The sequence below is a fragment of the Mugil cephalus genome, chromosome 2 (assembly GCF_022458985.1).
Source record: "Mugil cephalus isolate CIBA_MC_2020 chromosome 2, CIBA_Mcephalus_1.1, whole genome shotgun sequence".
Taxonomy (NCBI): Eukaryota; Metazoa; Chordata; class Actinopteri; order Mugiliformes; family Mugilidae; genus Mugil; species Mugil cephalus.
The window spans coordinates 23,568,655-23,592,941 of record NC_061771.1 but is presented as its reverse complement, the minus strand read 5'-3'; the positions used below and the strand labels follow the sequence as shown (position 1 = coordinate 23,592,941).

At 44.2% G+C, this 24,287-nt stretch overlaps 1 protein-coding gene across 5 annotated transcripts in view; it reads left to right on the top strand.

Moving 5' to 3' along the window:
- The window catches only part of pax5 (paired box 5), a 53,630-nt gene extending 34,890 nt beyond the window's left edge, over positions 1 to 18,740 (top strand). For all 5 annotated transcript variants that reach the window (XM_047579465.1, XM_047579467.1, XM_047579462.1 and 2 more), the window contains 5 exons: positions 1,097 to 1,229; positions 5,810 to 5,911; positions 8,683 to 8,769; positions 9,813 to 9,899; positions 12,465 to 18,740. In XM_047579465.1, coding sequence (XP_047435421.1) covers positions 1,097 to 1,229; positions 5,810 to 5,911; positions 8,683 to 8,769; positions 9,813 to 9,899; positions 12,465 to 12,547 — 492 coding nt within the window. In that variant the 3' untranslated portion in view covers positions 12,548 to 18,740. The remainder of the gene's footprint in view (positions 1 to 1,096; positions 1,230 to 5,809; positions 5,912 to 8,682; positions 8,770 to 9,812; positions 9,900 to 12,464) is intronic.
- Positions 18,741 to 24,287: the final 5,547 nt, after the last annotated feature.

Below are 24,287 nucleotides of genomic sequence, written 5' to 3'. Positions count from 1 at the left end.
AATGAGGATGGATGGGTCGTGGCTTTGCGTCGGGGTCAAACGCAGGTAAACGAACAGTTTCCATTATCTGTCCGTCGAGGTGAATTTTACCGAACTTCAGCTGCGGAGGAAACGTTCCTCAGAATCTGTCTACATGACCTTAGTTGACATAACAGTTAAACCTATTATTTTGGACAATAGATTATTACTTTCTAACATTTCACATCTATTATTTGGAGAAGACAAATCAAACATTTTTTTTTGACTCCCATCCAGAACTGGGCAATAAAAGTACATTATTTTCCTGAGTTTTCCCTGCTCACATTAAGAAAATCTAATTATTTAGACAGAAATAAACTGAGGTAAAGTAGATTCTTTATATCCTTTTGACTTGTATAGTAGTAGAAGTTTGTTTTGTTTTTAAAAAACAGATTTAATAGAACTTGCACAGCGAATAAAAACAGAACAGAAACTGCTTCGTCACTTTGGTCTCATCTTCTCAACAAGATTTTTGAGTTCTGTAGAGGGTGTGCGTGCATGTGTGTGTGTGTGTGTGTGTGTGTGTGTGTGTGTGTGTCTTGAGGGCATCGGGAGCCTGTGTGTACGTGTGCTGCGATGATCACAGTTCTTATTGTTGTTGGTGTCTGGGGAAACAAGAGGCTTTGTGTTTGCTATGGTCTATGTAACGCCAGTGGGTATGTGTGTAAACATATGTGTATGTGTGTGTGTGTGTGTGTGTGTGTGTGTGTAAGTACGATGTATGTGTGAGGATGAGAGGGATGAAGAGAAAGAGCAAGCTGATCCTGTGGTTATAGACTGTTGGACTTGGTTGTACAGTAAATCCCTGTCTTTGTAAACAGATCAATAGACTCTACGCTGTAGGTGTGTTTCTGTACGTCGCTCTGTGTGTGTCTGTGTGTGTGTGTGTGTGTGTGTGTGTGTGTGTGTGTGCGTTGATGCAGTCGCTCCTTTGCTCTCTGCTATGAGGAAGGTACAGCATTTTGGAAACATTAGAGGCGCCGGTCACAGCTGACCACAGTAAATTTCATGATTCACTCTCGTTGGTTCGATTTTGTTGATACATTTACTCTTTCTCTGCCTCCTTGTTTCTTTCCAGACCTCAGATTATTCGGCCATGGCCTCGCTAGCAGGCGGACTGGATGAAATGAAGAACAGTCTGGCCAATCCGGGCACGGGGGCCGAGTTAGGAGCCAGTGTGTCGGGGCCGCAGTCCTACTCACTAGTTCCAGGTAAATAAATAAATAAATCCAAATTATGTCTACACTGCTGCTCCAAAAGATAGAAAGATAGAGGCTCCCAAGAAAGGTTTGTATAAATTTATATTTCAGTATCAAAGCATCCTCAAGTAGTTGTATTTTGGGAGCACATTCAGCGTCTAGCATGTCTTTTTTCTTGCACACTAATCTGACCGGGAAGTCCAAGCACTACTTTGTACTGTTTCATTGACTACTTGTCTTTTGTGATGCACAGATGTCAATTTTATGTCCGTTGTGATAATATTAAGACGAGAAAAATAATGTTTACATTTGCATGCACCATTCAAACTTTTATCGGTAATGAAATCAATCAAGTTATTGTTATTTTGACCAGGAAAAAGAAACACGTTTAGTTTTTGTCAGCCTAAGTGACGATCAGGGCAATAAAAATCCATCTACTCCTGCCATGACAGTAGGCAAAATGATTCTAAGTGGTTAAATAGCTCTGAGCTTTGGATCTCAGGAGAGGTGAAATCTCAGAGGGAAGGAAGAATATAAAGGTGTGAGAACAGAGGAAAAATCACAGCCTCGTCTCGTCCTCTTCCTCCATTTAGGGGCGCTGGGAGAGGCAGCGGTTAATTAAGAGCAGACCAGGGAGCACTTGGACAAGGCTTTGACGTTCCCATCTGTAATGAGGGGAATCATAGAGCTGGGAATTTGGGATATCTGGGAATGTGCTCTTTTTTTTTTTTTTGCCCTCTGAAGCCGCAGAGGAATATTACCTGCTCTTACGCCGGAAGAGGGAAAGAGACAGAGAGGGAGAGAAAAAGAGAGAGAGAGATAAAAATTTCCATTTCTGCTTATGCATGCAAACACACATTCATATTCACACACACACACACACCCCTTGTGAATATTATGCATGCATTTCCTAGCCTGTCTTTTCCCCCAGAATAGAGCTCCCTCTAGGGGATCAGACGGCTGTGTGTTTGACGCAATGTTATTGCATCCTTGAAGTGCTGATACCCCGGACACATGCTGTAGAGCAACATTTACACTCTGTCCTTTTTCTTTTTCTTTTTTTTTTTTTTTTTCCCTGAGCCCCTCCATATCTGCAGGGCATTTTCTCTTACCCTGAATTCCAGCCAGTCTGCTTGAGCGCAAAACACTCAAAGGACACAATGCGCGCTCTTGATCCCTGTAGGTTTGACATGTGTTGCCGTGATGGCTGCTTGATGCGCGGAGAGATAGAAGAGGCCGACAGTAAGAGAGACGGGGAGGCGGAGGAGGATGTGTGTTCCTCTGTAGCTGCGAGCGAGCACGGAGGAGACTTGTACTTGTTCGTTGACCTCTACAGCAAAGCTGTGGAGAACAGATACATCAATACAACTGCCATACATATGCAGAAATACACTGTGCGCACACACACACACACACGCACACGGAGATACACACCTCAGAGGATCTGGCCCTGTCTGCCCCCTCTAAGTTGGGCTGTAGAGAGTCCATCTCTCCTCTCCTCCACCCTCTCCTCCCTCTCCTCCTTGCCCTGTGCACTGACCCTGAGCGGATGAGTAGCCCGTCTGCACTAATGCCTCGCTGTCGCATCAAACGCAGAGAAAAACTTTACTACGCCGAGACAGGAGAGAGGAGGTGGAGAGGGACAGAGGGAAGCTACGGAGGGTCTGTGGAAAAGACGCGCGAGTGGGGAGGAGGAGGGAGGTGAAGAGGCGAATAACGAAGCACAGAAGTGGGAAATGGGAGCCTCGGCTGATTTGTGATCACACATGCCATCTTCTTAGCTACTTGCAGCAAGTGTAAATGTGAAATGTCACCTTAGACCACATTTATTTATTTATCTGATTGTTTTCTTTAACAGGGACAGTGCACAGCTCTCAGCCACACCAGAGTTAGCTTCTAGCTAATTTCCATCTGTAGTCCCAAAACAAAGTGTCAAGACAGAGATGTGACGCTATCTAGCACACCTAAATACAAAGTTTCACACTATTAAGACACATCAAAATGGCAACAATAAAATCATAATGTTACACACTAACAACCAGTGAATTATGAGCCAGGGTTTGACGTTATGTGCGTGATTGGGTTGATTTTAGCCATGATTTAATGGTGGATTTAAAGCCAGTGAAGGTGCTGATGTCTCTGGTCTCGCTCGGTACTGAACTCCAGTATTTAGTGGCTCTTACAGAGAAGGTCGATCTGCGCTGTACTAGACACTCGCCTTGACTGGTCATCCTAGTTGTCCTCCTATTGATCGGACGCAGTGATGTGAACTCCCTTAATGGAGGAGCAGCCAAGTCATTAATTACCCTGTACACTAGACTGGTATCAGCGAGACACACAAGACTATCACAAGTCAACAGTTTACGCCTTTGAATGACGTTACAGTGATGATAACTGGATGTCTTTTTTCACATTAACCACTACCTTTAGAGATGGTAGCTACTACTCTGGTCCTGATAAGGTTAGCATTTCTAGATTATAGTGTCTCAACGTCTCTTAACTACAGATGAGAACGTGGCAAACATGTCGAGGTTAAAGCTAATTTCTAAAGAGGTGGCGTGCATTACAATAGTTACCTGTTTGTGACATTCACAAGAAGAGACACAAGATAAACAGTATACAGGGTGTTGTGTGTATGATATAGTTAACACACTGTGATTAATCTGTCTTTGTAATGAGTGTTGCTTCTAAGATGGAGAGGTAGCAATTTCCTCCGACAACTACGTTACTGTAACTATAAAATGGAAATATAATACACCTCAAAAAACACTCACTCATTCAGTCAAAAAAAAAAACCCACAACCTGCTACTGCCTCTTCAATATTAACACAGATACTCTACCGAACCCACCTAAACCATATCTACGAAAAAGCCCACTCAAAAGGAAGACGATGAAAGTTGGCACTGTTGATATCACATCAATTTGAGCATCATTATGGAGGTAGAACAGCTATTTCAGTTTTTGTCTAAATAAAATACTTGTATTTCATCTTTTCTTACATTAAATCCTGGTTGTTGTGTTGTTGTTTTGTTAGATGCGTAGCAGCGGTGTTCTCATGACTTATGGCTAACATTTCCCTCAAACGCCAAGCTACACTTTGTGTATACGTTTTCCCTTTTTGAGCTCACAAGTTTCATGTCAAGACAGCCTTGCTATCCTCGTGTTAGCCAGCGCATGTTAGCACGCCGATGTTACCTATTCACGGTAGAGTTGTTCCTAGTAATGTGATGGAAGAGCTGCTAGCAGGGTTCAACACAACACAATTTGTGTTGAGAAGGAAATATTCCAAAATACTGGTCAGTGCACATATGCAACATATTTTAAAACGAATGTAAAATGTGATACAGTTTGTAAATCAAAATCTGCAACGTTTAAATACCGTATAAAATGAAGGCGGACATACTGTAAAAATGTTTTATAACTAAGTGAACTTAAGCCTTTAGTGAAAAATACAATGCAATAGCATAAACTGGAGCTGGGATAATGCTCGTACTAACATTATTATTGTCCTGCTAGTATTTAGCAGCCCCTGTCTTTCCTTCTGTTTTCCCTTTTGTCTCTATTTTGTTTCATATAATTTTTTCCCTTTCCTCTTATCCTCTCTATTACCTCCTCTACATCGCCTCCTCCTCCTCCTCCTCCTCCTCCTCCTCTCAGTTAGTTAGCAGTGGTTAAGTGGAGGGGAAGTGAATGGGATTGATGGTGTTAGCGTCTGAGCTGTTTATGATGATGATAAATGTGTGTGTGAAGGAGGGAAGGAGGAGGACGTTGATGTGTGTGTGTGTGTGTGCGCGCGGCTCAATGTGTGTATGAGATGATGATAAATGGAAGGCACCCTCTCCACGCACTCCCAGTGTCTACTACGCGCAAACATAGAGAAATGATTTGGGTCGACACACTGTCATGTAGTCTAATGCAGTTATATATCCTATCCACCAAGTGACAGACAGAGGAAGGAGGGGGATTTAACGAGGGAACGGGGAGCGGCTAAATTAATAGATGCCAAGGAGGCGGGAAACAAAAGAAAGAAGGATGTCCTGAATGTGCGTCTGCGTGATTTTTTTTTTAAAGCATTTATGCTACAACATACATTCAGCGCCTTTACTATTTTGATGTGTAGACTCACAATTTAAAAAAGTATAAATTCACCTTTTTATAGCACAACAGGTGTGACCTATACCATAAGCAAAAAACTAAAAGATGATAATACATTAGGTCACCTAAATAATCACTTTATCCAGATTTTAAAAGATTTCCTCACTTTTACATGACAGAAATGTAAAATCTCTTTCTTACCTTTTGTAATATCGGAAGCAAACAAGACATCTCAGGGCATCAGCTTGGACTTTTGGGAACTTGTTAAAGTGCTGAAATTGTTCTGGTCAAGTGCTAAACATTTGGAACAGGCAATATTTAAAGAACATCAAATACGATGCAGTAAAAAGCTGCAAAACACATTATAACACATGGATCTAGGCAGTGTAAACGCAATGGTGACCCAGATCATTGTGAACTAGTGAACACAGTGTTGAAACTATTAAGGATATACTGATAGATGCTAATGTTTGCTAACGTGTGTTTCTAAATACAGGTCGAGACTTAGCCAGCACCACTCTGCCCGGCTACCCTCCTCATGTCCCCCCCACCGGACAGGGCAGCTACTCCACCCCCTCCCTCACTGGCATGGTACCTGGTAAGTTCACTTCATGGAGACTCACCTTTGCTCTAATCAACATCACTAAACTTAACTTTAAACCGAGTATGCGTGCTGTGGGGAGATACAACGTGCATACAGTAGTGTTTTAATTCCACGGTGAGTCGCGTCTCCTCCACAGCTCCGTGCTTACGTATCTGTTGAGTCTTCTCCTGGATGCCGTGCATGCGTTCAGAGGGGGGTACTTAGCGTCGCCACTTCCTCTTTCTTGTCTGTCTACACTACGGCTGACAGAGCTCCCAGGGGGGGGCGGGTGTGTGTTTGCGTGCACGCACGCGGTGTGTTTGCGTGTGTGTGTCTCCGTGTGTCATTAGAAACCAGCCACAGTAGCACAGCTGTCCCTCCTCAACATTAGTAATTTGTTTTTAATGAGAATCACCAGTGACCCACGACTAATTCATTCATTCCCTTCCACTCCGCCTTCTACGGCGCTTTTGTGTTTCAATCCTGGGCCGCTATTCTTTTTTCGCCCCCCCCCATCTCTCTCTCTTTCTCTTGGACTTGCAGCGGTGGTCAGCGTGAAGAATACTGCAGAGAAACAAAGTCAAAATACAATGCTGTTTACAAGTTGTTGCCTCTGTGTATTCCCAATCATTCAGTCTGTGACACACACACACACACACGAGCGCAGACTCTCGGAGGACATGTTAGAACAGCACGTCTTAAGATGGGTAACCCTGTCGCCCTGTCCCCCTTGCGCTCACCCCGTCCTGTCCTCAGGTTTGACAGCATATTTGTGTGTGTGTGTGTTTGGGTTGCTGTATTTTTCATGTGTGCGCCGGCATGCGATTGTTTGCGTGGCATGTGTGTTTGTTTTTGACACTGTGTGTGTGTGTGTGTGTGTGTGTGTGTGTGTGTGCGCGACCTTGACACCGAGCTACACGAGGGAGACCCCTGAGCCTCGCCTCCCCTCCACTCCCCTCCTCGTCTCCTAAACAACCTGACACACTGCCGTCACCACGGTGATGACAAGGGAGAGGATGTTCGCACCCGGGGATGCCATGGAGACCGCATCCCGACCCCACCTGACAGACGCAGCTAAACATACGCACACATGGGCACGCGCACGCTTGCACAAAGAAAACTTGGGTTTGCACATACAAACATACAAACACGCACACACGCACACACACACACACACACACACACACAGACAGACACAAACAGCATCACAGTTTTTCTCAGGTGGATTTTCAAAGCTGACTAGAATGACTGGAGGAGATAATCTACAAACTTTGCTCCTCCGGCTTCGCCGTGTTTTATCTCGGCTCTTCTCCGGCAAATTATCCTCCTTTTTGTTCACTCTGTCTAATATCATACCTTCATTAAGCAAGCAACTCTCTCCTGGTGTTCTCCTCTTCTCTCTCTCTCTCCGTCTCTCTCTGTCTTTCTCTCTGCAGCAGGGGGCTGACACTCAGAGGGGGTGTAGGAGAGCAGTGAGGCAGAACCGACAGAACGAGAAGGAGAGAGGAGGAATGGGTGGGAGGAGGCTGGAGAGGAGGGGGCATCAGGGTCTGTGACTGTCAGCTATGGGAGAGGGATCCCCTGGGAGGAGTGAAGGTTCAGGAGAGAAGAAAGAAAGAAAGAAAGAAAGAGAGAAAGAATGAAGGAGCAAAAGAGTGAAAAAAAAGAGAGCAAGTCAGCGGAGAGATGGAGGAAAGAGAGGCAGAGAAACGGGAGGAGAATGTTGTTTTGATGTGAAGGGTGATGGGCGGGCTGTGGTCAGGCGGGCCGGAGGACGAGGGAGAAAAAATGAAGAGGAAAAGGGGGTGAAGGGAAGAGTGGGAGGGAAGGAGACAAGAGGAAGAGAGTAGACCCCAGACAGTAAGTAGTAAATGAGGGAGAAAAGCTACGCTATCATCCGCTGTATGGGCGAGGCGGCTACCGCCTCACTGAGCTCTGCAGTTCACAAAACCGTTTTGTTTAAAACTAGGTTACTCAACAAGTACTTACAATTCAGTATTTGCTGCGTGGTTCTGTTGTGCATGTGTCCAGTTTCTAAAACCACAATACGCATTCATCCCTGGTTTCCAAGAATTGTTACTGGTTGAAAGGAACTTATTTGGGTTTCTGAGCGTTGTCCTCCTCGGTGCTCGGGGGAATCCTGAACAGGGATGGGCATCGATTTTATTGATACCGATGCCATTAACGATTTTGCTTATCGATCAGATTCTTTATCAGTTCCTTCTGTGAATTTTAGGTCTAGAAAAAAGTAGGCGTTCGTGGTTCACGCTGCATAAATTGCACGTTGTGCTGTTACAGTCGCTTTTAGCAAAGTGAAGCCACTTTGGACCGTTTCAGTCTCTCCGCCATCACCTCTTCCTTTTCGTCACGTGATGCTAATGTCGTGCTTCGACCGATGTAAAGATTCTTCTTCTTTCATTTTATGGGAGTTTGGCAAACAACTTTTAGGTGCATTACAGCCACCATCTGGACTGGGACGTGAAGATTAAGCACGAAAAGAGTCGATAAGCATGAAGGTTAATGATATCGATGAATTGAACCGGTTATTGATGCCCGTCCCTAATATTGAACCTGGATTTGTAAAAGACTGTAAATATGTATTGTTTATCTTAATTTGTGAATTCTGTAAGAATGTAATATCCCTTATCTTTCTCAACCACAGCTTCATTGTTATCAGCAAAAGCAACATCCAGGCCTGTTCCTTCCTGAAACAGATACAGGATGCTCCCGTTTACACTCAGCTATTTCTTAACCTGCTCCGTTTCTTCTTTTCTGTTTTCTTTCAGGGGGAGATTTTTCCGGAAGTCCATATTCCCATCCGCAGTATTCCACATACAACGAATCATGGAGATTTCCCAACCCCAGCCTATTAGGTTGGTGTATCACACATCTTCTGCTCGCCAGAAGTAGATCAATAATTGTATCAATGAATTCCATTTCATTCTACCTCACATCCCAATTCCCAGCTTTCTAACGCCGCCTTGTATCTTTCATGCTCCACTGTTCATTTTTCCCCCCATTACATTACATTTCAGTCTGTATTGTACTGCGTCATAGACATACTAATGGTTCTGCAGAGCTTTTTTTCCTTTTTTCATTTTTTAAAGACTGGCAATTTGAGGTGTGAATGGATTTCGAAGGGAAGGGGAGACAGGGAGGTACAGCGAGCGAAGGGACAGATTAGCAGCCTCGCGTTTTGGGATTTAATCGGGGAGGAAGCTGACTCGGACCACCGTGTTCCACGCAATCACTGTCGCATTAAGGCCCATTAAATTAACACAAAGTAGCAGGACGTATTAATTGGCAGTGATGATGATACATGTGCGTTTCATGTGAAAATGGCAGCCTCTTAGCTAGCTCGCAAACTAGCAAATATGCTAATAAAACAAAAACCATTCACCGCTCAGTCAGTCCCACACTGTCCCCGGCATCGGCCTCTAGGACTGAGAAATAATCCAGCACCAGCAACACACAAGAAATGTTATCTTTCATTTTTTTTGCCTTTGTTGGAAAAGGTTTTCTCTACTTTGACATTATGCCTGGTGTTAAAGGGTCGCGGTACAGTATACAGTATACTGATGTGTATTTACATACTGCATATTGTGATGTTCTGCTGAGTAGAAGACTTTTCCAGTTTCCTGACAGGCTGCAAAGCAAGCAACAACTTCACTTCTCTCACTTGCATTTGTGTCGAAGAGGAGAAATTAACCCAAAGCCAAAAACAGTCACTGTCAAATTCATTGTCCAGGGAGTCATTTCAGGGTTCACGTTTAAAGGTGATACGGCCGGGAGGGGTCAGGGGGGTGAAAGGTCAATAGGTTAGAGGGGTCAGGCTGTGATGACCTGTAGTGCGCCCCCACCCTTTCCTCTCCTTACCTCTCCTTCTCCCTCCTTCCCTCCATCCCTCTGTCCCCAGTGTTTCAGCAGGACTATGGGTCTCTCCTGGGGACGGAAATCGGCTGCTCCTCCAGTCTCTTCACCAGCCAGGCAGGACAGATGCAAGGTAGGTGGGGGAGGGGGAGAAAAAAAAAAAGGTGTAAGACAAAGCAATTGAAAGAGATGAGTGTGCACGAGAATTCAGCCACAACATTATGACCACTGACAGGAGAGGTAAATGACATTCACAATCTCGTGACAATGCAGCGTTCTGCTGGGAAACTTTTGGACCTGGCATTTACTTAGACATGTAGCAGCCATCTCTACCAAACCACGTACCCCTACCCCACAGAAATGACACTCCTGGATGGCAGCAGTCATCCCCATACACAAAAGCAGTTTAGGAACCACTAAAAAAACATGAAAAACAGCACAAAGTGTTGACCTGGCCTCCAAATTCACTAGATCCCGAACTGATCAAATATCTGTGGGATGATCCACAGAGGCCCCTCCCCTCAACCCATAGGACCCAAACCTACACAGTATCAGGGAGGTGGTCATAATGTTATACCTGGTTGGTGTATGTACAGAGAGGTGGTGCAACAACGAGGACAGATGACGGTGGAGGAAAAGGGAGAAAGAAGAATAAGAACGTGCTAAGTAACTTTAGTATGATAACGGATGAGTGGGCACATAATACGAGGACAAAATCACATTTGGAGACACTGAAAGGGTTAAGACTGATGACAGAGGGGATGGGGAGAAGCTGAGGTGCAGAGGAAAGTATGACAGAGAGGGTGAGACATAAAAGAAAGGGGCAACATGAGGTAGAGAGGACGTCTGAAGTCTTGAGTGAGACTAAATAGTTTGTCAGGTCGGCTTAATGCCTCACTTCCCCAAAGAGGCTCCTGAGATTACCTGGACTGTGGACAGACATAACCTGTCAACACACCGCAGGGCTGATTGATGGAAGTGACGGAGACAGGTGGTGATTTTTTCTTTTTTCTGTGTGTATCAAGGTGTGTGAGTGTGGGTTTCTGCGTGTCTGTGGGGTTACAGTATTGAATTGACCTCTTCCCTGGGGAGAGAATAGACTCAAGGGATCAGAAGTAGTAGAGCTGTACTCAGTATGTCAGCTTAGACTGTCACTTAGATAGTGTGTGTGTGTGTGTGTGTGTGTGTGTGTGTGTGTGTGTGTGTGTGTGTGAGAGGGAGGGAGGGAGAGAGGGAGGGAGGAGGGCGAAGCTGGAAGAAAGAGTCAGGAAGTGGACCGAGTTAATTTTATTGGTTGTACATGAAAAGGAAGACGATTTTTTTTCTGTCATTAGCTCCATCAGCTCATGTCATCTCATCCCTGCCTTTCACGACTCACATTCAAACCAAAATTATTAATCTTAACAGGAAAATTGAAGCTGCTCATTTCACAGTTACACTGCATTTAACTAACCTCGAGCTGTTAAGGGAGAAGAATTCAGATTCTTTACAACCTGAGTTTGATTTTTTTTTTTTTTGTCATTTTAACCATCATTCCTATCTGAATAAAAAAAAAAAAATGGAACAATTTAGTCTCAGCAAGTTAATTGCTGAGATCTGTGAACGTGATGACATTGAGAGAGAAGTCCACAGGGGAAAGAAATGAGTAAAAAAGTACGAGACAATCGAACAAGTTTTACACAAATCACCAGATTAGCCAAACTTATTTTGAAGAGAAAGTCCTTTTCATGCCCAGTGAAGGATCATGGTCTATCTTCTCTTTGCTCACGCTTTAAATTTTACCCCCAAGTGATGGTTTAAAGCTGCTATTAAGTCATTGCCAATACATTTATTTGTTTTTTAAATGTAAAAAAGCCTCAAATTAGAGCTGAGAAAGAGAAAATCAGGACAAAGAGCAGAGTTAATATTTGACTTATATTAATCAGATGTAGGGCTGGATGATTAATCAAATTTTGGCTTCTCAAAAAAGAAAAACGATTAATGTGAACCTCTGTCGCATGCAGCTGCAGGAAGCGTGTGACGTGTGTGGATCTATTGTGGAGCGAGCGATTGACAACATGGCAGAAAACCGGCCTGAGCCTTTAGTTGAAAAGAAAGGCAGAACAACTTTGGTCATTTGGAGACATTTTGCAAAGTTTGTCGCGCTGTCGTGTCTGCACCCAAAGCAACACAACAAATTTATTTAACCATTTAAAGTTCTGCCATGAAGTGATCTATGACAAAGTATTGAAGGAGCAAAAGACCCAAAAAACGCTTCAAATTCAGCCACCGCCACACAGTCCTCCATTGAGGACACTCTTTACAATACCACTCCACATCCCACCAGCTCCCGGCGACAGCGAGAGATAATGGAGGCTCTGACATTTAAGCTATAAAAAGTTATATTAAAAGTTGAGTTTTGGTGGTTCAATGTCAATCAAAATAATTTTGATTATTATTTTTTCCCATAATCGTCCTGCCCTAATCAGACGACACCAACACTGCTCTGCATCTAATGCAGAAATATATAATATAAGAATATAAGAAATATGTAATTTGCAAAAACGTTTTAGGACAATAATGTTTTAATCTGCACTGATTTCTCATCTGATGAAACTTGAAACCACCTGATGAGCAACCAAGCCAACAGAAACAGAAACAGAAAAACGAGACCCAGTTGTGTCAAAGCTGACTTACCTGTGTCTGTGTTTCCTCCCAGGGTCACCCTACTATTACAGTGCGACGTCACGGGGGGCAGGTCCTGCTGCCACCGCCACAGCCTCCGCCTACGACCGCCATTGACCCCCCCCCCCCCCCTCCCCTCCCGCCACCTGCAGAGAGAAGAGGAGGGTGAGGGGCAAGAGACGAGGGAGGAAAGGGAGGGAGGGATAGCACCAGCACCGCTCAGTACAAATCCGCCTACGAACGGACTCCGATGAGGATATGATTTCAAATCCCTGACGTTAGTGAAGTTTGAATTTGACTCGATTGACACTTAACCAACAAACACACTCCCGGGCTGCGGCGCAACACTGCATCGGTTACTGTGAGGACTAACGGGTGTAGAGCTGATTTAACACAGTGCTCAATACCCCGGTCTAGATTTTCACTAATCAAACGTGCAGCAGTGACTGAAGCTTTGTTGTGATCGAATGAGCAGATCAGATCCCCCCTTTTAAAAACAGTGCTTTTACGACCCCCACATCAATCAGTTTTTCTATGCCACGCTACAATGACTTAAAGACAATCCAACCTCTCCAATCCTCACAACGACGAATGACCAAAACCATCCACATCATTATCAATCAAATCTCCTTCCTGCAGATACAACACATTTCCTCCGGGGCGTGTAAGTCACAAAAGTTATACCTGACCCTTGTTTGTTACTGTGTATATATATATTATATATATATATGGTCAAATTCTGGTCATTTTTAAATAAACTGAATTTAAAGAAATCCCAAGCTTGACTGGCCTCGTAATGCCTAATTATGATCAGATGAACGTCACACAGGGGTGGGGTATAACAAACAGCTCATTTAACGAAAACTCACATCACAGATTCTAGACCTTTGAAGATTGACAAGATTTTCCACGTTACGTGGATCTGCTGCAAGTGCACATTGGTGTTTTCATCCACTGCCTATAAGTCCCCACAAATATGAAGCTCATCAATTGGTAGCGGTAAACAGTGAGTCAGTTCTGCATCCAGCTGCCGTAATACATCCATGCCTGGCATCTACATTTCTCATCTGAAGTGGTCTGAACGTCACTGTCCGACACACCAGCCTTTCAGCGAAGCACAGCCTCTAATAGGAGCGAAAGGGACATCGAACGCGCTCACGTTCACGAGCCCAAATCTATTCCACCAGGCGTTGCTACTGTACAAGGAAGGTGCTATCCTACCTCCCCGGTCGAGTCTTAGTCCCGATCAAGAGCTATTTATAATGATGGAGACAAAGTAATATATTAAGAAGCTTTTCTGCGCTGCACTCCGTGCTGAGAGTGAATGTCTGTAATGACTGATAATAGTGTCACGCTGTTGTGCTAGAGTAGTGATGATGATGATGACGACGACGACGACGACGACGAAGATGCAGTGAAATATGAAATTTGAAAAAAAAGTTTCAAATATAAGAAGACTTCTTTGTTTCTAATGTTATCAGATTGCGATTTTCCTGTTCATAGTTTGTTGCCTGGTATCAGTTGACACAGGTGCCGCTGAATAAGATGCCATTTTTATCCACTTCCTGTATATTCAGAAGAAGAAAAACAGGAAGCAGGGGCACCCTCTCTTTCTCTCTCTCTCTTTCTTATAGTCTTTCTATTTCTCTCTCTAAACTCCCCAAAGATGGCCCCCCCTAGTGGATCGGCTGACTAACTACAAAAGCACAAAGAGACTCAATCATCATTTTAAAGGCGCCATTTTACTTTGTAGACTTCCTGTCACGACCTACGTCTTCTTCTTCTTCTTCTTCTTCTTCTTCTTACCCTGCTCCCCCTTTTTGAGTACATGTCCTTGTGCTGTTTTAAATTGTTTCTATAAAAGCATTCCTTTTTTGAAAAAAAAAATGAAAAAAGAAAAAAAAAAACGTGAAAATTTCCTTTTGTTCGTCTCCTACATGAGTTCTGCGCTGTGACAATGCATGACACCAGGGTCGAGGCCTTACCCATCGTGTACAGACAGGACAGGTTTGCCCCCTCAGCGCTGATCTGAAATCAGTGTGTCATCCCTCCCGACTGCCTGAGGGCCCCACTACGTTGATCTTGTGAGAAGGGCAATACCTTCCTAAACCTGTGCGTAGCTTCCTGTTTCAATTCTGTGTACAGTAATCAGTGAGCGAGAGGAGAAAGTCACAATGTCGATAGCAATTTCAATGATTCACATTTGAATTTAGATTTTTTTAGCGACTGAGAGTTTTCTTTTCGATAAAAAGACTTAAAAGGTTGCGTGGTGTTGTTTTAGCCATTGTCTGCGAGTGCTCGCGTATCTTTTGTTTTTCTTTTTGCTTTGGGGTATGTGTGGCTGACTGTAGCGCTTCACTGCTACTGTGTAATTTCTACTAGCGTACAGATTGGACGTCCCAAATCTGCAGTGCGAGACACAAAATCTAGCTACGTAAACACAATATAACTACGAACGCTGGCACACACAAAGCTGGTAGCTTCTCAATCTTTGTTGTTTCTGGATTTTTTGAAATAGTAATAGAGTGGATCCTTTTGCATTTGTAGACCTTAAAAGTTGTTGCGTGCACAACTCTAAAGAAGACTCTTATGACGGCTCGCCTGCTGTGCTGCCTGTGGGCGCCGCAGCAGGAGCCTTTCCTTATTTCTGTCTTTTTCTCTGGATCCTTCTGAGGCATTATTGAACCTGAACCACACCAGCTGAAAACAAGGACAGTGCCTTTGTATCTCAACGTGCCCCCCACCCCCACCCCCTCCAACCGCCCCCCACAACTGACCATGAGTCACTAAAACAAGATTCAGCATCCCTCCCTGTAACTCCTGCAACAAAACTCTCAATTATCGTTCACAAGACATTAATATAGAGCCAATGTCAGATAATATTTTCAACAGCGCATGAACAGCAGGTTTTTAAGACCACCAGTTTCTGAAACACACTCCAACTTGGATCTTTCCGTCACAGATCTGCAGAACGAAAAAAAAAAAAAAAAAGTTCTATTGACAAGCCACAAGTTTGGAGAATATGTTAAGATATATCCCAAGAATGGTCAGTTCACCCTGGACTGAAAGATATCATGCTTCAGATGAACACAGCGTTACAACGTGCACAGTCTTTAGTTTGTTTTTGGTTGTTTTTGCAGCTTTAAAGCCAGAATAGGCAAAAGAAAAGCATTTTTAAAATATCCCCAAACAATTGCATATATTTTGCATATTGCACATGATATATTTTATATTTTGCAGTTCAACGGCAAAGTTCAAACCCACAGAAACATTAAATCATATTTAACTGGACCACAGGTGTCAGTACAGGTGAATTCTCCACACATCATATAGCTATAGATTACGACTAATACTATGGAGGTCGTCCACATGAAAATGGTCGGCCATGGCTGCTAGGCAACTGTTGCCATCTAGAAACAACACATGCTAACAAATTTTGCAAGCTACGAACTGGAAAAGTAATGTGGAAAATGAGACTTCCTTACAAAAAGGATAAACATCTCCCTTTGACATCCTATGGAACTTTACAGGCCACATCGTAAAGATGACCCCACATGACACCATGTAACTGTTAAGCTGCTAAAAAGACATCCTACCATCCACTCTGTGCTTATTCTCCTCCCTTTCTAATCGTCGTTGTGGATCTGTGACCGAAACGTCCAAGTTCAGGGCCGTGACCGCACGCGGAGCGAAACGGGGGCCGAGTGGCTCGACGAGGACGGACAGACGGCACAAAACGTAGAAACGAGCCCGGTGAGCGACAGACACAACAAGTTTGTTCATTAAAACCAGTTTCCTTGTTTGCTTTAATTAACCAGAGCGTCTTATAACCGAATCACCCGTTTCCTCGACCCAACACACACACACACACACACACACTGATGCAAACGTGCCAGGATATTGACTGAAAGTCGTTCTCCTTGAGGAGCTAAATCCAGACTCGGAGCCCGTCGCCCGGAGTCTCCGCGAGCCGAGCGACACGTTAACAGGATTAGTTGTTAACTATGCGTGTGGTAGTGACACAGCCTTCCTTGCCATTGCTTTGACCTCGCTCGTTGAGGCTGGATCCTCGCTGGCCGCCAGCCCCTTTTCGATTGGCAGCTGTGACATTGACTGCAGTGATGAGGGAGGAGGAGGGGGTGGGGGGGTTGTTGTCATTGTGGGTGGTACTGTAAAAAGCGTGGCACACACACACACACATAAATATAAAGTACAGACACACCCTCGCGCTCCCTCCCTTTGTCCTTTGCGAAGTGGTGATCTCCCCTCCTCTCGTGCCCCCGTGTTCCCCAGGGGAGCCCAAACCTGCTGTGCCATCAGAAGCTCGTCCCGTCTTCTTTTTTTTCTCCCCCTCCCTCAGCCCTAATCTCATCATATCTCATACCCTCGTCCCCCCCTCGTCCCCACCTCCATGCCTCCCCTCTCCTCCCGTAAGCACCGCCACACCACCAGGATTAGGAATATTAAAAACTATTCTGTTGATTTTCGGGCCCGTGACCTTCCTCAAAAAGTCCTCCTCCCTTTCCGGAGACAGCCCCATTAATCCCTCTTTCCTCCCCTTTCTTACTTTTCTCTCGGACTATTCAGACGTGATGCTCACTGTCCTGTCAGAAATCCTGCATAGGAATGAAGCCAGGTGTTTTTTTCCCCGAGCCAAAACGCGAGGTCATTTCAATGGCAATATCGCTGCCGGTATCTTCTTCACTTGGTCGAGAACACTCGGCGTCTTATTGCTGTTTTACCGTTTCTCTCTCCTTGCAGCCACAGAGCATTTAAAAAAAAAAGAAAAGAAAAAAAAAAAGAACCGTCTAGTTTGAGATGACACTAAAACATTCCCTTTCCTGCACTTCTTCAGTTCACTGTCCAGGAAAATAAATTGCATCGTGAATTTTGATCCCAGCTCCGAGTCAAATAGGAACCTGAAATAAATGCAAATTTGTTGGGTTTTTTTTTTTTTCCCTTCCTTTCTTCCTTTTCCTCCTTTATTATGATTTCTCACACTGCCTGACTGTATCTCAATACGAATCCATGAAGACGGCTACTGCCTTTCCTAAAAACCTGAGGGGAATTCAGCATCACATCTTGACAGCAATTAGTGGCACAATCTGTTTCATGCTTGCTGATGTAACTAGGCTCTGGACAGATCTCATACTGAAGTGTTACAATGTTCTGTACATCTTAATATTATTCAACTGTGGAAGAGGAGGAACACGCGACTCAGCCTACAAAAATCGACCGTGCTTTTTAAGCAGATGTTTTAATCAAAAAAAGAAAAAAAAAGAAGTAAAGGAATAATAATAATGATAAAAAAAAGAATAGATACATGATTTTTCACCTTACTGTGGCCTTTCGTGTAACAATCTGGAGTTTTTCGTGTGTCCATGGCTTCCTATCTGGGGTGTTAAAGAGATATTTATATCCGTGATGTTTTGCTACAAAAAAGAAATAATGACAATTAAAAAAAAAAACAAAAACAAAAAGACAGAAAAACATACATCAGAGTGCAAAGGATGAATTCGGTTTTAACGATCCCGCTCGTTCCGTTCTTCAGAATCGACTGCAGAAAACATATCTGTGACACTCACCAAAGCCTGCGATGCCTGTTTTAAACGATTGATATCTTGTACAAAACAAACAAACGAACAAAAAAAATAAAATAAAAATCAAACGTAAACTATCAGATGGACAGATTACAAACACAACATAAAGAGATGAGAAATGCCTTCACATATTCTGGAGGGGAGGATTTAAAAAAAAAAGAGAAAAAAGAAATGCTTCTTTAAGAAAACGTGTATGTTTTTTATTCAATTTTCTAGTAGTGACAAAACTTGGTGTTTTTTCTCTTCGTGTGTTGTGTGTCGTCTTAATATTTGAATGTATTTTACTGCAGTGCGAATTTGCCAAAGATATCATATCACTTGATTTTTCTTCCTTTACATTTTACTCATTTTTTTTTTTAATTTTAATTTTGATTTTTTTTTGTTCTGGATTGTGATCGGTTACGTTCAGAAAACTGGAAATAAGTGGTGAATTTGATATTACGCTTATTTTTTTATATTTCTATTGTTAATATTATTGTTATTTTATCTTCCCGGCTTTGAGTTGACTGTGAAATATTAAATTGCAGTTTGCCTGACGCATCTCTTCATACTCAGTCTGTGTACCTGTCCATCCGTCCACCCGAGTGACTGTTGTTGGTGAATTATTCCACTTATGTACCTGTAATGTGAAATTAAGAAGTAATTATTTGTAAATATTTGCCATAATTTTATTGGTCCTTCAGAATAAAAAAATAATTTTTTGGAACTTAGTGGTTCTGTGCGAGTACTTAAACAAACACACACACGCACAAACACTTGTGAGCGCCACATTCCTGCACATCCAGCCTCGGTGTGGACAGTCGGAGGTTGTGGTTATTTGTGACCCCCACAGCGCTGCTCTCATCCTGGAGACACACATCTCATCTCCTCCCTCCCTCCCTCCCTCCCTACTCTCACCCCACGGATCTGACTGAATGAAGTGTCCCCCTGCTGCAGTCTTGGCTTCTGGCCGAGTCCAGGAGGGGGCAGAGCTCTGTGTGTGTGTGTGTTTTTGTGTGTTTGTGTGTGGAGAGGGGTGATAATAGGACACAAGCCACGACATGGCGACAACACGCCACACACACAGAAAACAGCACATTCCCAGCTTGAGACATAGGCCGGGCTGTCCACAGATTGGGTGCGTGCCCAGGACACCGGGACAGGAAGCAGAGCTAGTGTGTGTGTGTTTAGTTTAATTGCCAACTAAATGCAACCCTGTAAGGTTATGTAAAGACACATCACATTACACTCATCATATTTGTTACTTCCACTTTTCCACTTGTATATCACTCAACTTTTTGTTTTTTTCTTCTGACCGGCATCTATTTAACTCATCAAGACCCACGGTTGCATTTCTTCAGCTCTCTCGTGCCTTTTCAGTAACTTCAATCTCAGACACACTGGACATGACTCGATAGCTGAACCTGCTCTTTCCTCCTCCACAGAGGAGCAAGGACTTGGCCTTACCGTGTTGCTATGACATGTGGTCAACAATCGCCACTTCAATTCACAGGCAATCGCTGTACATATAATGTTCTGTACATATAATGTTCATACAATGAAACTGAACGGCCACGACTTGAGATGCACCGACTTGCATTACGGTCACTACCAGGTATCACGTCTGCGTGTTTGCATAATTTCACAGTTTAGAGGAAATGCAGAATAATGCAACAACTGAGCTGCTTGATGACATTTTGACTAAATCCTTAGTCGTCCTTATAGAAAAGTGCATTGCACTGACTGTATTAGTTATAGAGAGTACAAAGACTTTGAAATGAGCCAAATAAGATGTTCTTTAGTTTGATGCTGTTGAGCTGAAGGACAGGAAGGATTAAGGCTTCAGGTTTCTTGGAGCACGACTCACACTAGGGACTCTGACACCTGCTGAAACACGCAGGTTTTACCATTGAACCATTGGCTCGAAACTAAAGGTATGAAAACGACACAGTCTGGCCAAGAAAAAAAGGATTTAACAAAGCAAAATAGCAGCTTCTCATTTCTTAATCAGTCATATAAGACGTTAGTCTGTTTGAGAAGAGTTAAATCATCTAAAACATCTAAGGAGACTGGAGCAGAAACAACTAAAGTTGGGTTAAGAACTGTCTGAAATTGTGAAAGAGTGGTTCAGGGAGCATGAGATGTCATTTTCACAAATGAGTTGGCCACCACAGTCCAGACCTCAACCCCACTGAGGAACTTTGGGATGTGCTGGAGTCTACAATCATCAATACACGATCTTGGTGAAAAGTTAATGTGACACTGAAGGGAAATAAATGTTATGTCATTGCAGAATCTTACTGAACTCACAGCGAACACTGCTAAAGGAGGTAAAAAAAAAAAAAAAAAAAAAAAGAGACCCTTACCTTTAATAGTAATACACATCACTAAATAATGAAATGGTGTCCTGAAGGATTTGTTAGAACCCAAAGTCCAACACTTAATTTACTTGGCAGAAGAACTAGAGAAGGTGTCATGAAATAAATCACAATTTGTCTCCAAAGAAGCAGGTGGATGGGGAGTTTTTTTTTTGTTTTGTTTTTTTTTTGCATAGTTTGAGACTCTGAGCCGTTACCGCAGTCTGTCATCAACATACGTGAGACAGGTGGTGAACAATAAAAGTCTGACAATAGTTAGCGAGAAAGCAGCGCGACACACTCTGCCCTCTTTGCTCACCTCCTACTGCTTCAGGTTACGTAACACGACTAACTACTGACATGTTCTCCCGCTTCCTCCTCCCCCTCTCCTCCGGCTTCCTATACCACGGCAGAAGACAGACAACAGTGGTACTTATGGAGGCCAAGGAGTCATGCAAATTAACGTCAGTCAGCATCGGTACATTTTGGCCCTCCAGAGCCCCTGTAGGGAGGAGGCGCGGGGGCCAACTGAGTATAATTGGGCCTCCGATGATTAGTGAAGAGGGGCTCATGCGGGAGAGAAAAGGGGGAGGCGGAAGGGTGGCGACGCTGAAGAGGTATTAGGAGTGAGAGAGCAGGGGATCTGAATGAAAGAGGAGGAGAAGGAGGCCGGGAGAATCTGACAAAACATACAGAGGAGACGGAAGAAGCGGAGGGAGGGAGGAGGGGGGAGGATAACACGAGTTCTGAATATTCATGACATCTGCTGCGTTTGCATCCTCATCTCCGCACCATCTTCGCTCTCTTCTTTGAGTTCTTTTCCTCTTCATCTCCCACATCTCTGAAGACATGCACCAGGCCTGAAAATACTTTGTATCACTGGTTCCTTTCCATTTATTTAAAGCCTTGTTTCAACTTGGCTTTTATTTCCATTGATACATCCTCAAGCTCAGAAGATCAGCTCTTGTGCTTCAACCTCAACCTCAACCTCCTCTCATTTAAAGTTAATAATCTGGACCTGGAGCAGGAAGCCGGGGCCTGGAGATCCGTTACTCTGGTTAGCTCCCAGAGGCTAAATCATCCTCAGATTAAAACCCATATCCTTATGAACCTGTACCCTAATTTCGGAGAGTTCATGGCAGGTGTGTAATTTTTAATTCAGGGGCCGCATGCAGTCTGGAACACAAGAGCATAATAACCTACAAATAACAACAATTCCTATTTTGTTTCTTTAGATTTAGTTCAAAGAACTACAAATACATTAAGAAATTGTTTGATTACCATAGCAATTTTGTTACATTACTGTCTGCTGGTAGAATAATTTGTCCACTAAAACAGCAAACAAACTAGGAATATCAGTAACTTTTATTAAAAAATAAACTCAGCTTAATGGTACGCTCCATTTACGTCAGAAGAGCTAATAAACAGGAGATTACAGGAGCTTCTAATGTGTCCACCGCATCAGATCCTCAGGCTCTATGTTTGACGCCACTGGTTTATGGTTTACAGCTTTAACCGTTGTCCAGGTTGCACCAGTATAACACTAGACTTTCATCTGGTGGTCCCGGGCAAACCACCTACTCCTGAACGGGGACAAAACCAAGGAGCTGGTCATTGACTTTAAGGGGGAAGAGGACACCAGTGGAGCCCATCATCACCATCCAGGGCCTGGAGGTGGACCGCTACAAGTACCTGGGAGTCCACATGAACAACAGGCTGGACTGGAGGGACAACAGTGATGCTGTGCACAAGAAGGTCCTGAGTAGACTCCACTTTCTAGAGTTACTAGAGTCTTTCTACCAGTCTGTTGTAGCGAGTGTCCTGTTCTTTGCTGTGGTTTGTTGGGGGAGGAGTGCCAGCAAAAGAAGACATCAGTAGGATCAACAAATTGATCTGGAAGGCTGGACATGTGATTGGTAGGGAGTTGGAGTTATTTGTCTCAGTGAGGGACAGGAGGACAGTGGATAAACTGCTGTCCATTATGGACAATCCATCCAATCCACTACTACACCAAACACTAGCGGGGCAGAGGAGCTGATTCTCCTGCAGAATGATTCAGCTTGGCTGCCACAGTGAACGCTACAGAACTTCCTTTATTCCTTACTCTATCCAGCTGTGTAAGAGCTCATCTTTTTGTGACAATTTAGCTGCTATGATCAATTAATTTCCCTTGTGGATCATTAAGAAATAAAATCTGCGTTGCACCACATCTGCAAGCGCACGACGATTTATTTTAAGCGTCCACGAGCCAAAACGCTCGGATCGTCGACGTACAGAAAGCCTTGAAAGTTTCCACCTAGCAGCACATTAGCCGTTCTTACATTCACGTTTAATCCCTTGTTTTTTTTTTAACGCTGTGCAGCTCAGCTTTTTCGATGCGCTCGGGCCCATTCCTCCTCCGCTGATCTGAGCGCATCACGCCAAGAGAAACTCTCTGACAGACGTGACGCAACGGCAGAAAAAGACTCAGCTTTGACCTTTTCACGGGAGACATTCGAACCTCGCACAATGAACCCCTACATGCTTCCCATTGCCCTTTAACGGCGGCGCCCATGTTCACACACAAGACGCATTAGAAAAGACACGGCGGCGGCAAAAAAAAAAAATGTGGACGCCAGTAAAGTTTTTTCCCCCCCTCAACGTCGCTCAAATTCGCTCCCTCACACGGATACTACATGTAACAAACGTCAGCCGTGAGAATGTCGTGTGTGTGCGCGCGTGGATGTCGGACCACTGACAGGCACGGAAGCAGCTTGTTGAACTAATAGCCTAACTAATGTGTCTACATCCCCCCACCACCACCACCCCCCGCCGCCCCCCCCCCCCCCCCACCCACACACCCCACCCATCCCCTCTTCCCTCCACAAAACTGACATCTTTGCACCAGGCAGCGAGACACGGGATGAAGAAGAGGAGGAAAAGACGGGAGGTGGGGGGGAAGAGGAGAGAAGTGGGTTGACAAGCGGCAGACCCCATCACCCTCCCGTCTGACTCCCTCATTCCTCCCCTCCTCCTCCTCCTCCTCCTCCTCCTCCTCTTCGCTCCCGGAGGGTTTGTCTCTGAGGATGGTGCTATGATGAATAGGCCTGTCTGAGCTAACCTAGCGGAGACCAATTAGAGAGAAAGAGGTGGGGGGAGAAAAAAGAAAAAAAAAAGGGAAGAAGACGAAAGATGGAAGCAGAAAAACGCGGAGAGAAGCCGAGGAGGCAAAGGGAGAGGAAGAGACGGAGAGAGGGGGGGAAAAAAAGAGGAAGGGCCGGAGCGTCGAAATGGAGGGGAAAAGAAGGGACCGGGGAAAGTGGAAGGCGAGCGCATGTCGGGAGCAGCCTCGACTATGTGTGTGCGTGCGCCTCAGCGAGCTGTCAGCGCGAGAGGGGCCGGCCTCCTAAGTCTTAACCTCGTCTGCTGCGAGAGAGGGAGAGGCTTTGACAGCAGAGACGCACAAACAGGACTGACCCTCGCAAAGCATTTCCTCCTCCTCCTCCTCCTCCTCCTCCTCCTCCTCCTCCTCCCTGCCTCTTGCCAACGATATTCTCTCAGTTCTTAATACTTTTATAATAATACTGCTTTCCCTCCTCCTGTCAAGTTAATGGATTAAGCTTGAGTAATATTTTCCACGTGGAGATGAGGATCTAGGTGAGGAACAGCTACCTAAGTGAGGGGGGGCACCTACACCGAGAGGCACGACAGCCTGCGACCACAGTGATTAAACCTGTTTATGGGTTATTGTGCTTTCTGTTGGTGTGGTAGTTACCTCACGCTTGGTGCGGCCGCAGCTTCTCAACGCTACGTGTTTCCACGTCACTCCCTGTCATGCCTCCGTGATACTGGGGGGGAAAATAAAGTCAGTAGGAAAAAAAAAACTAAATCATTTGCTTCACTGATGGATTAGATTAGCAAAAATAAAAAAGAAAATAAAAA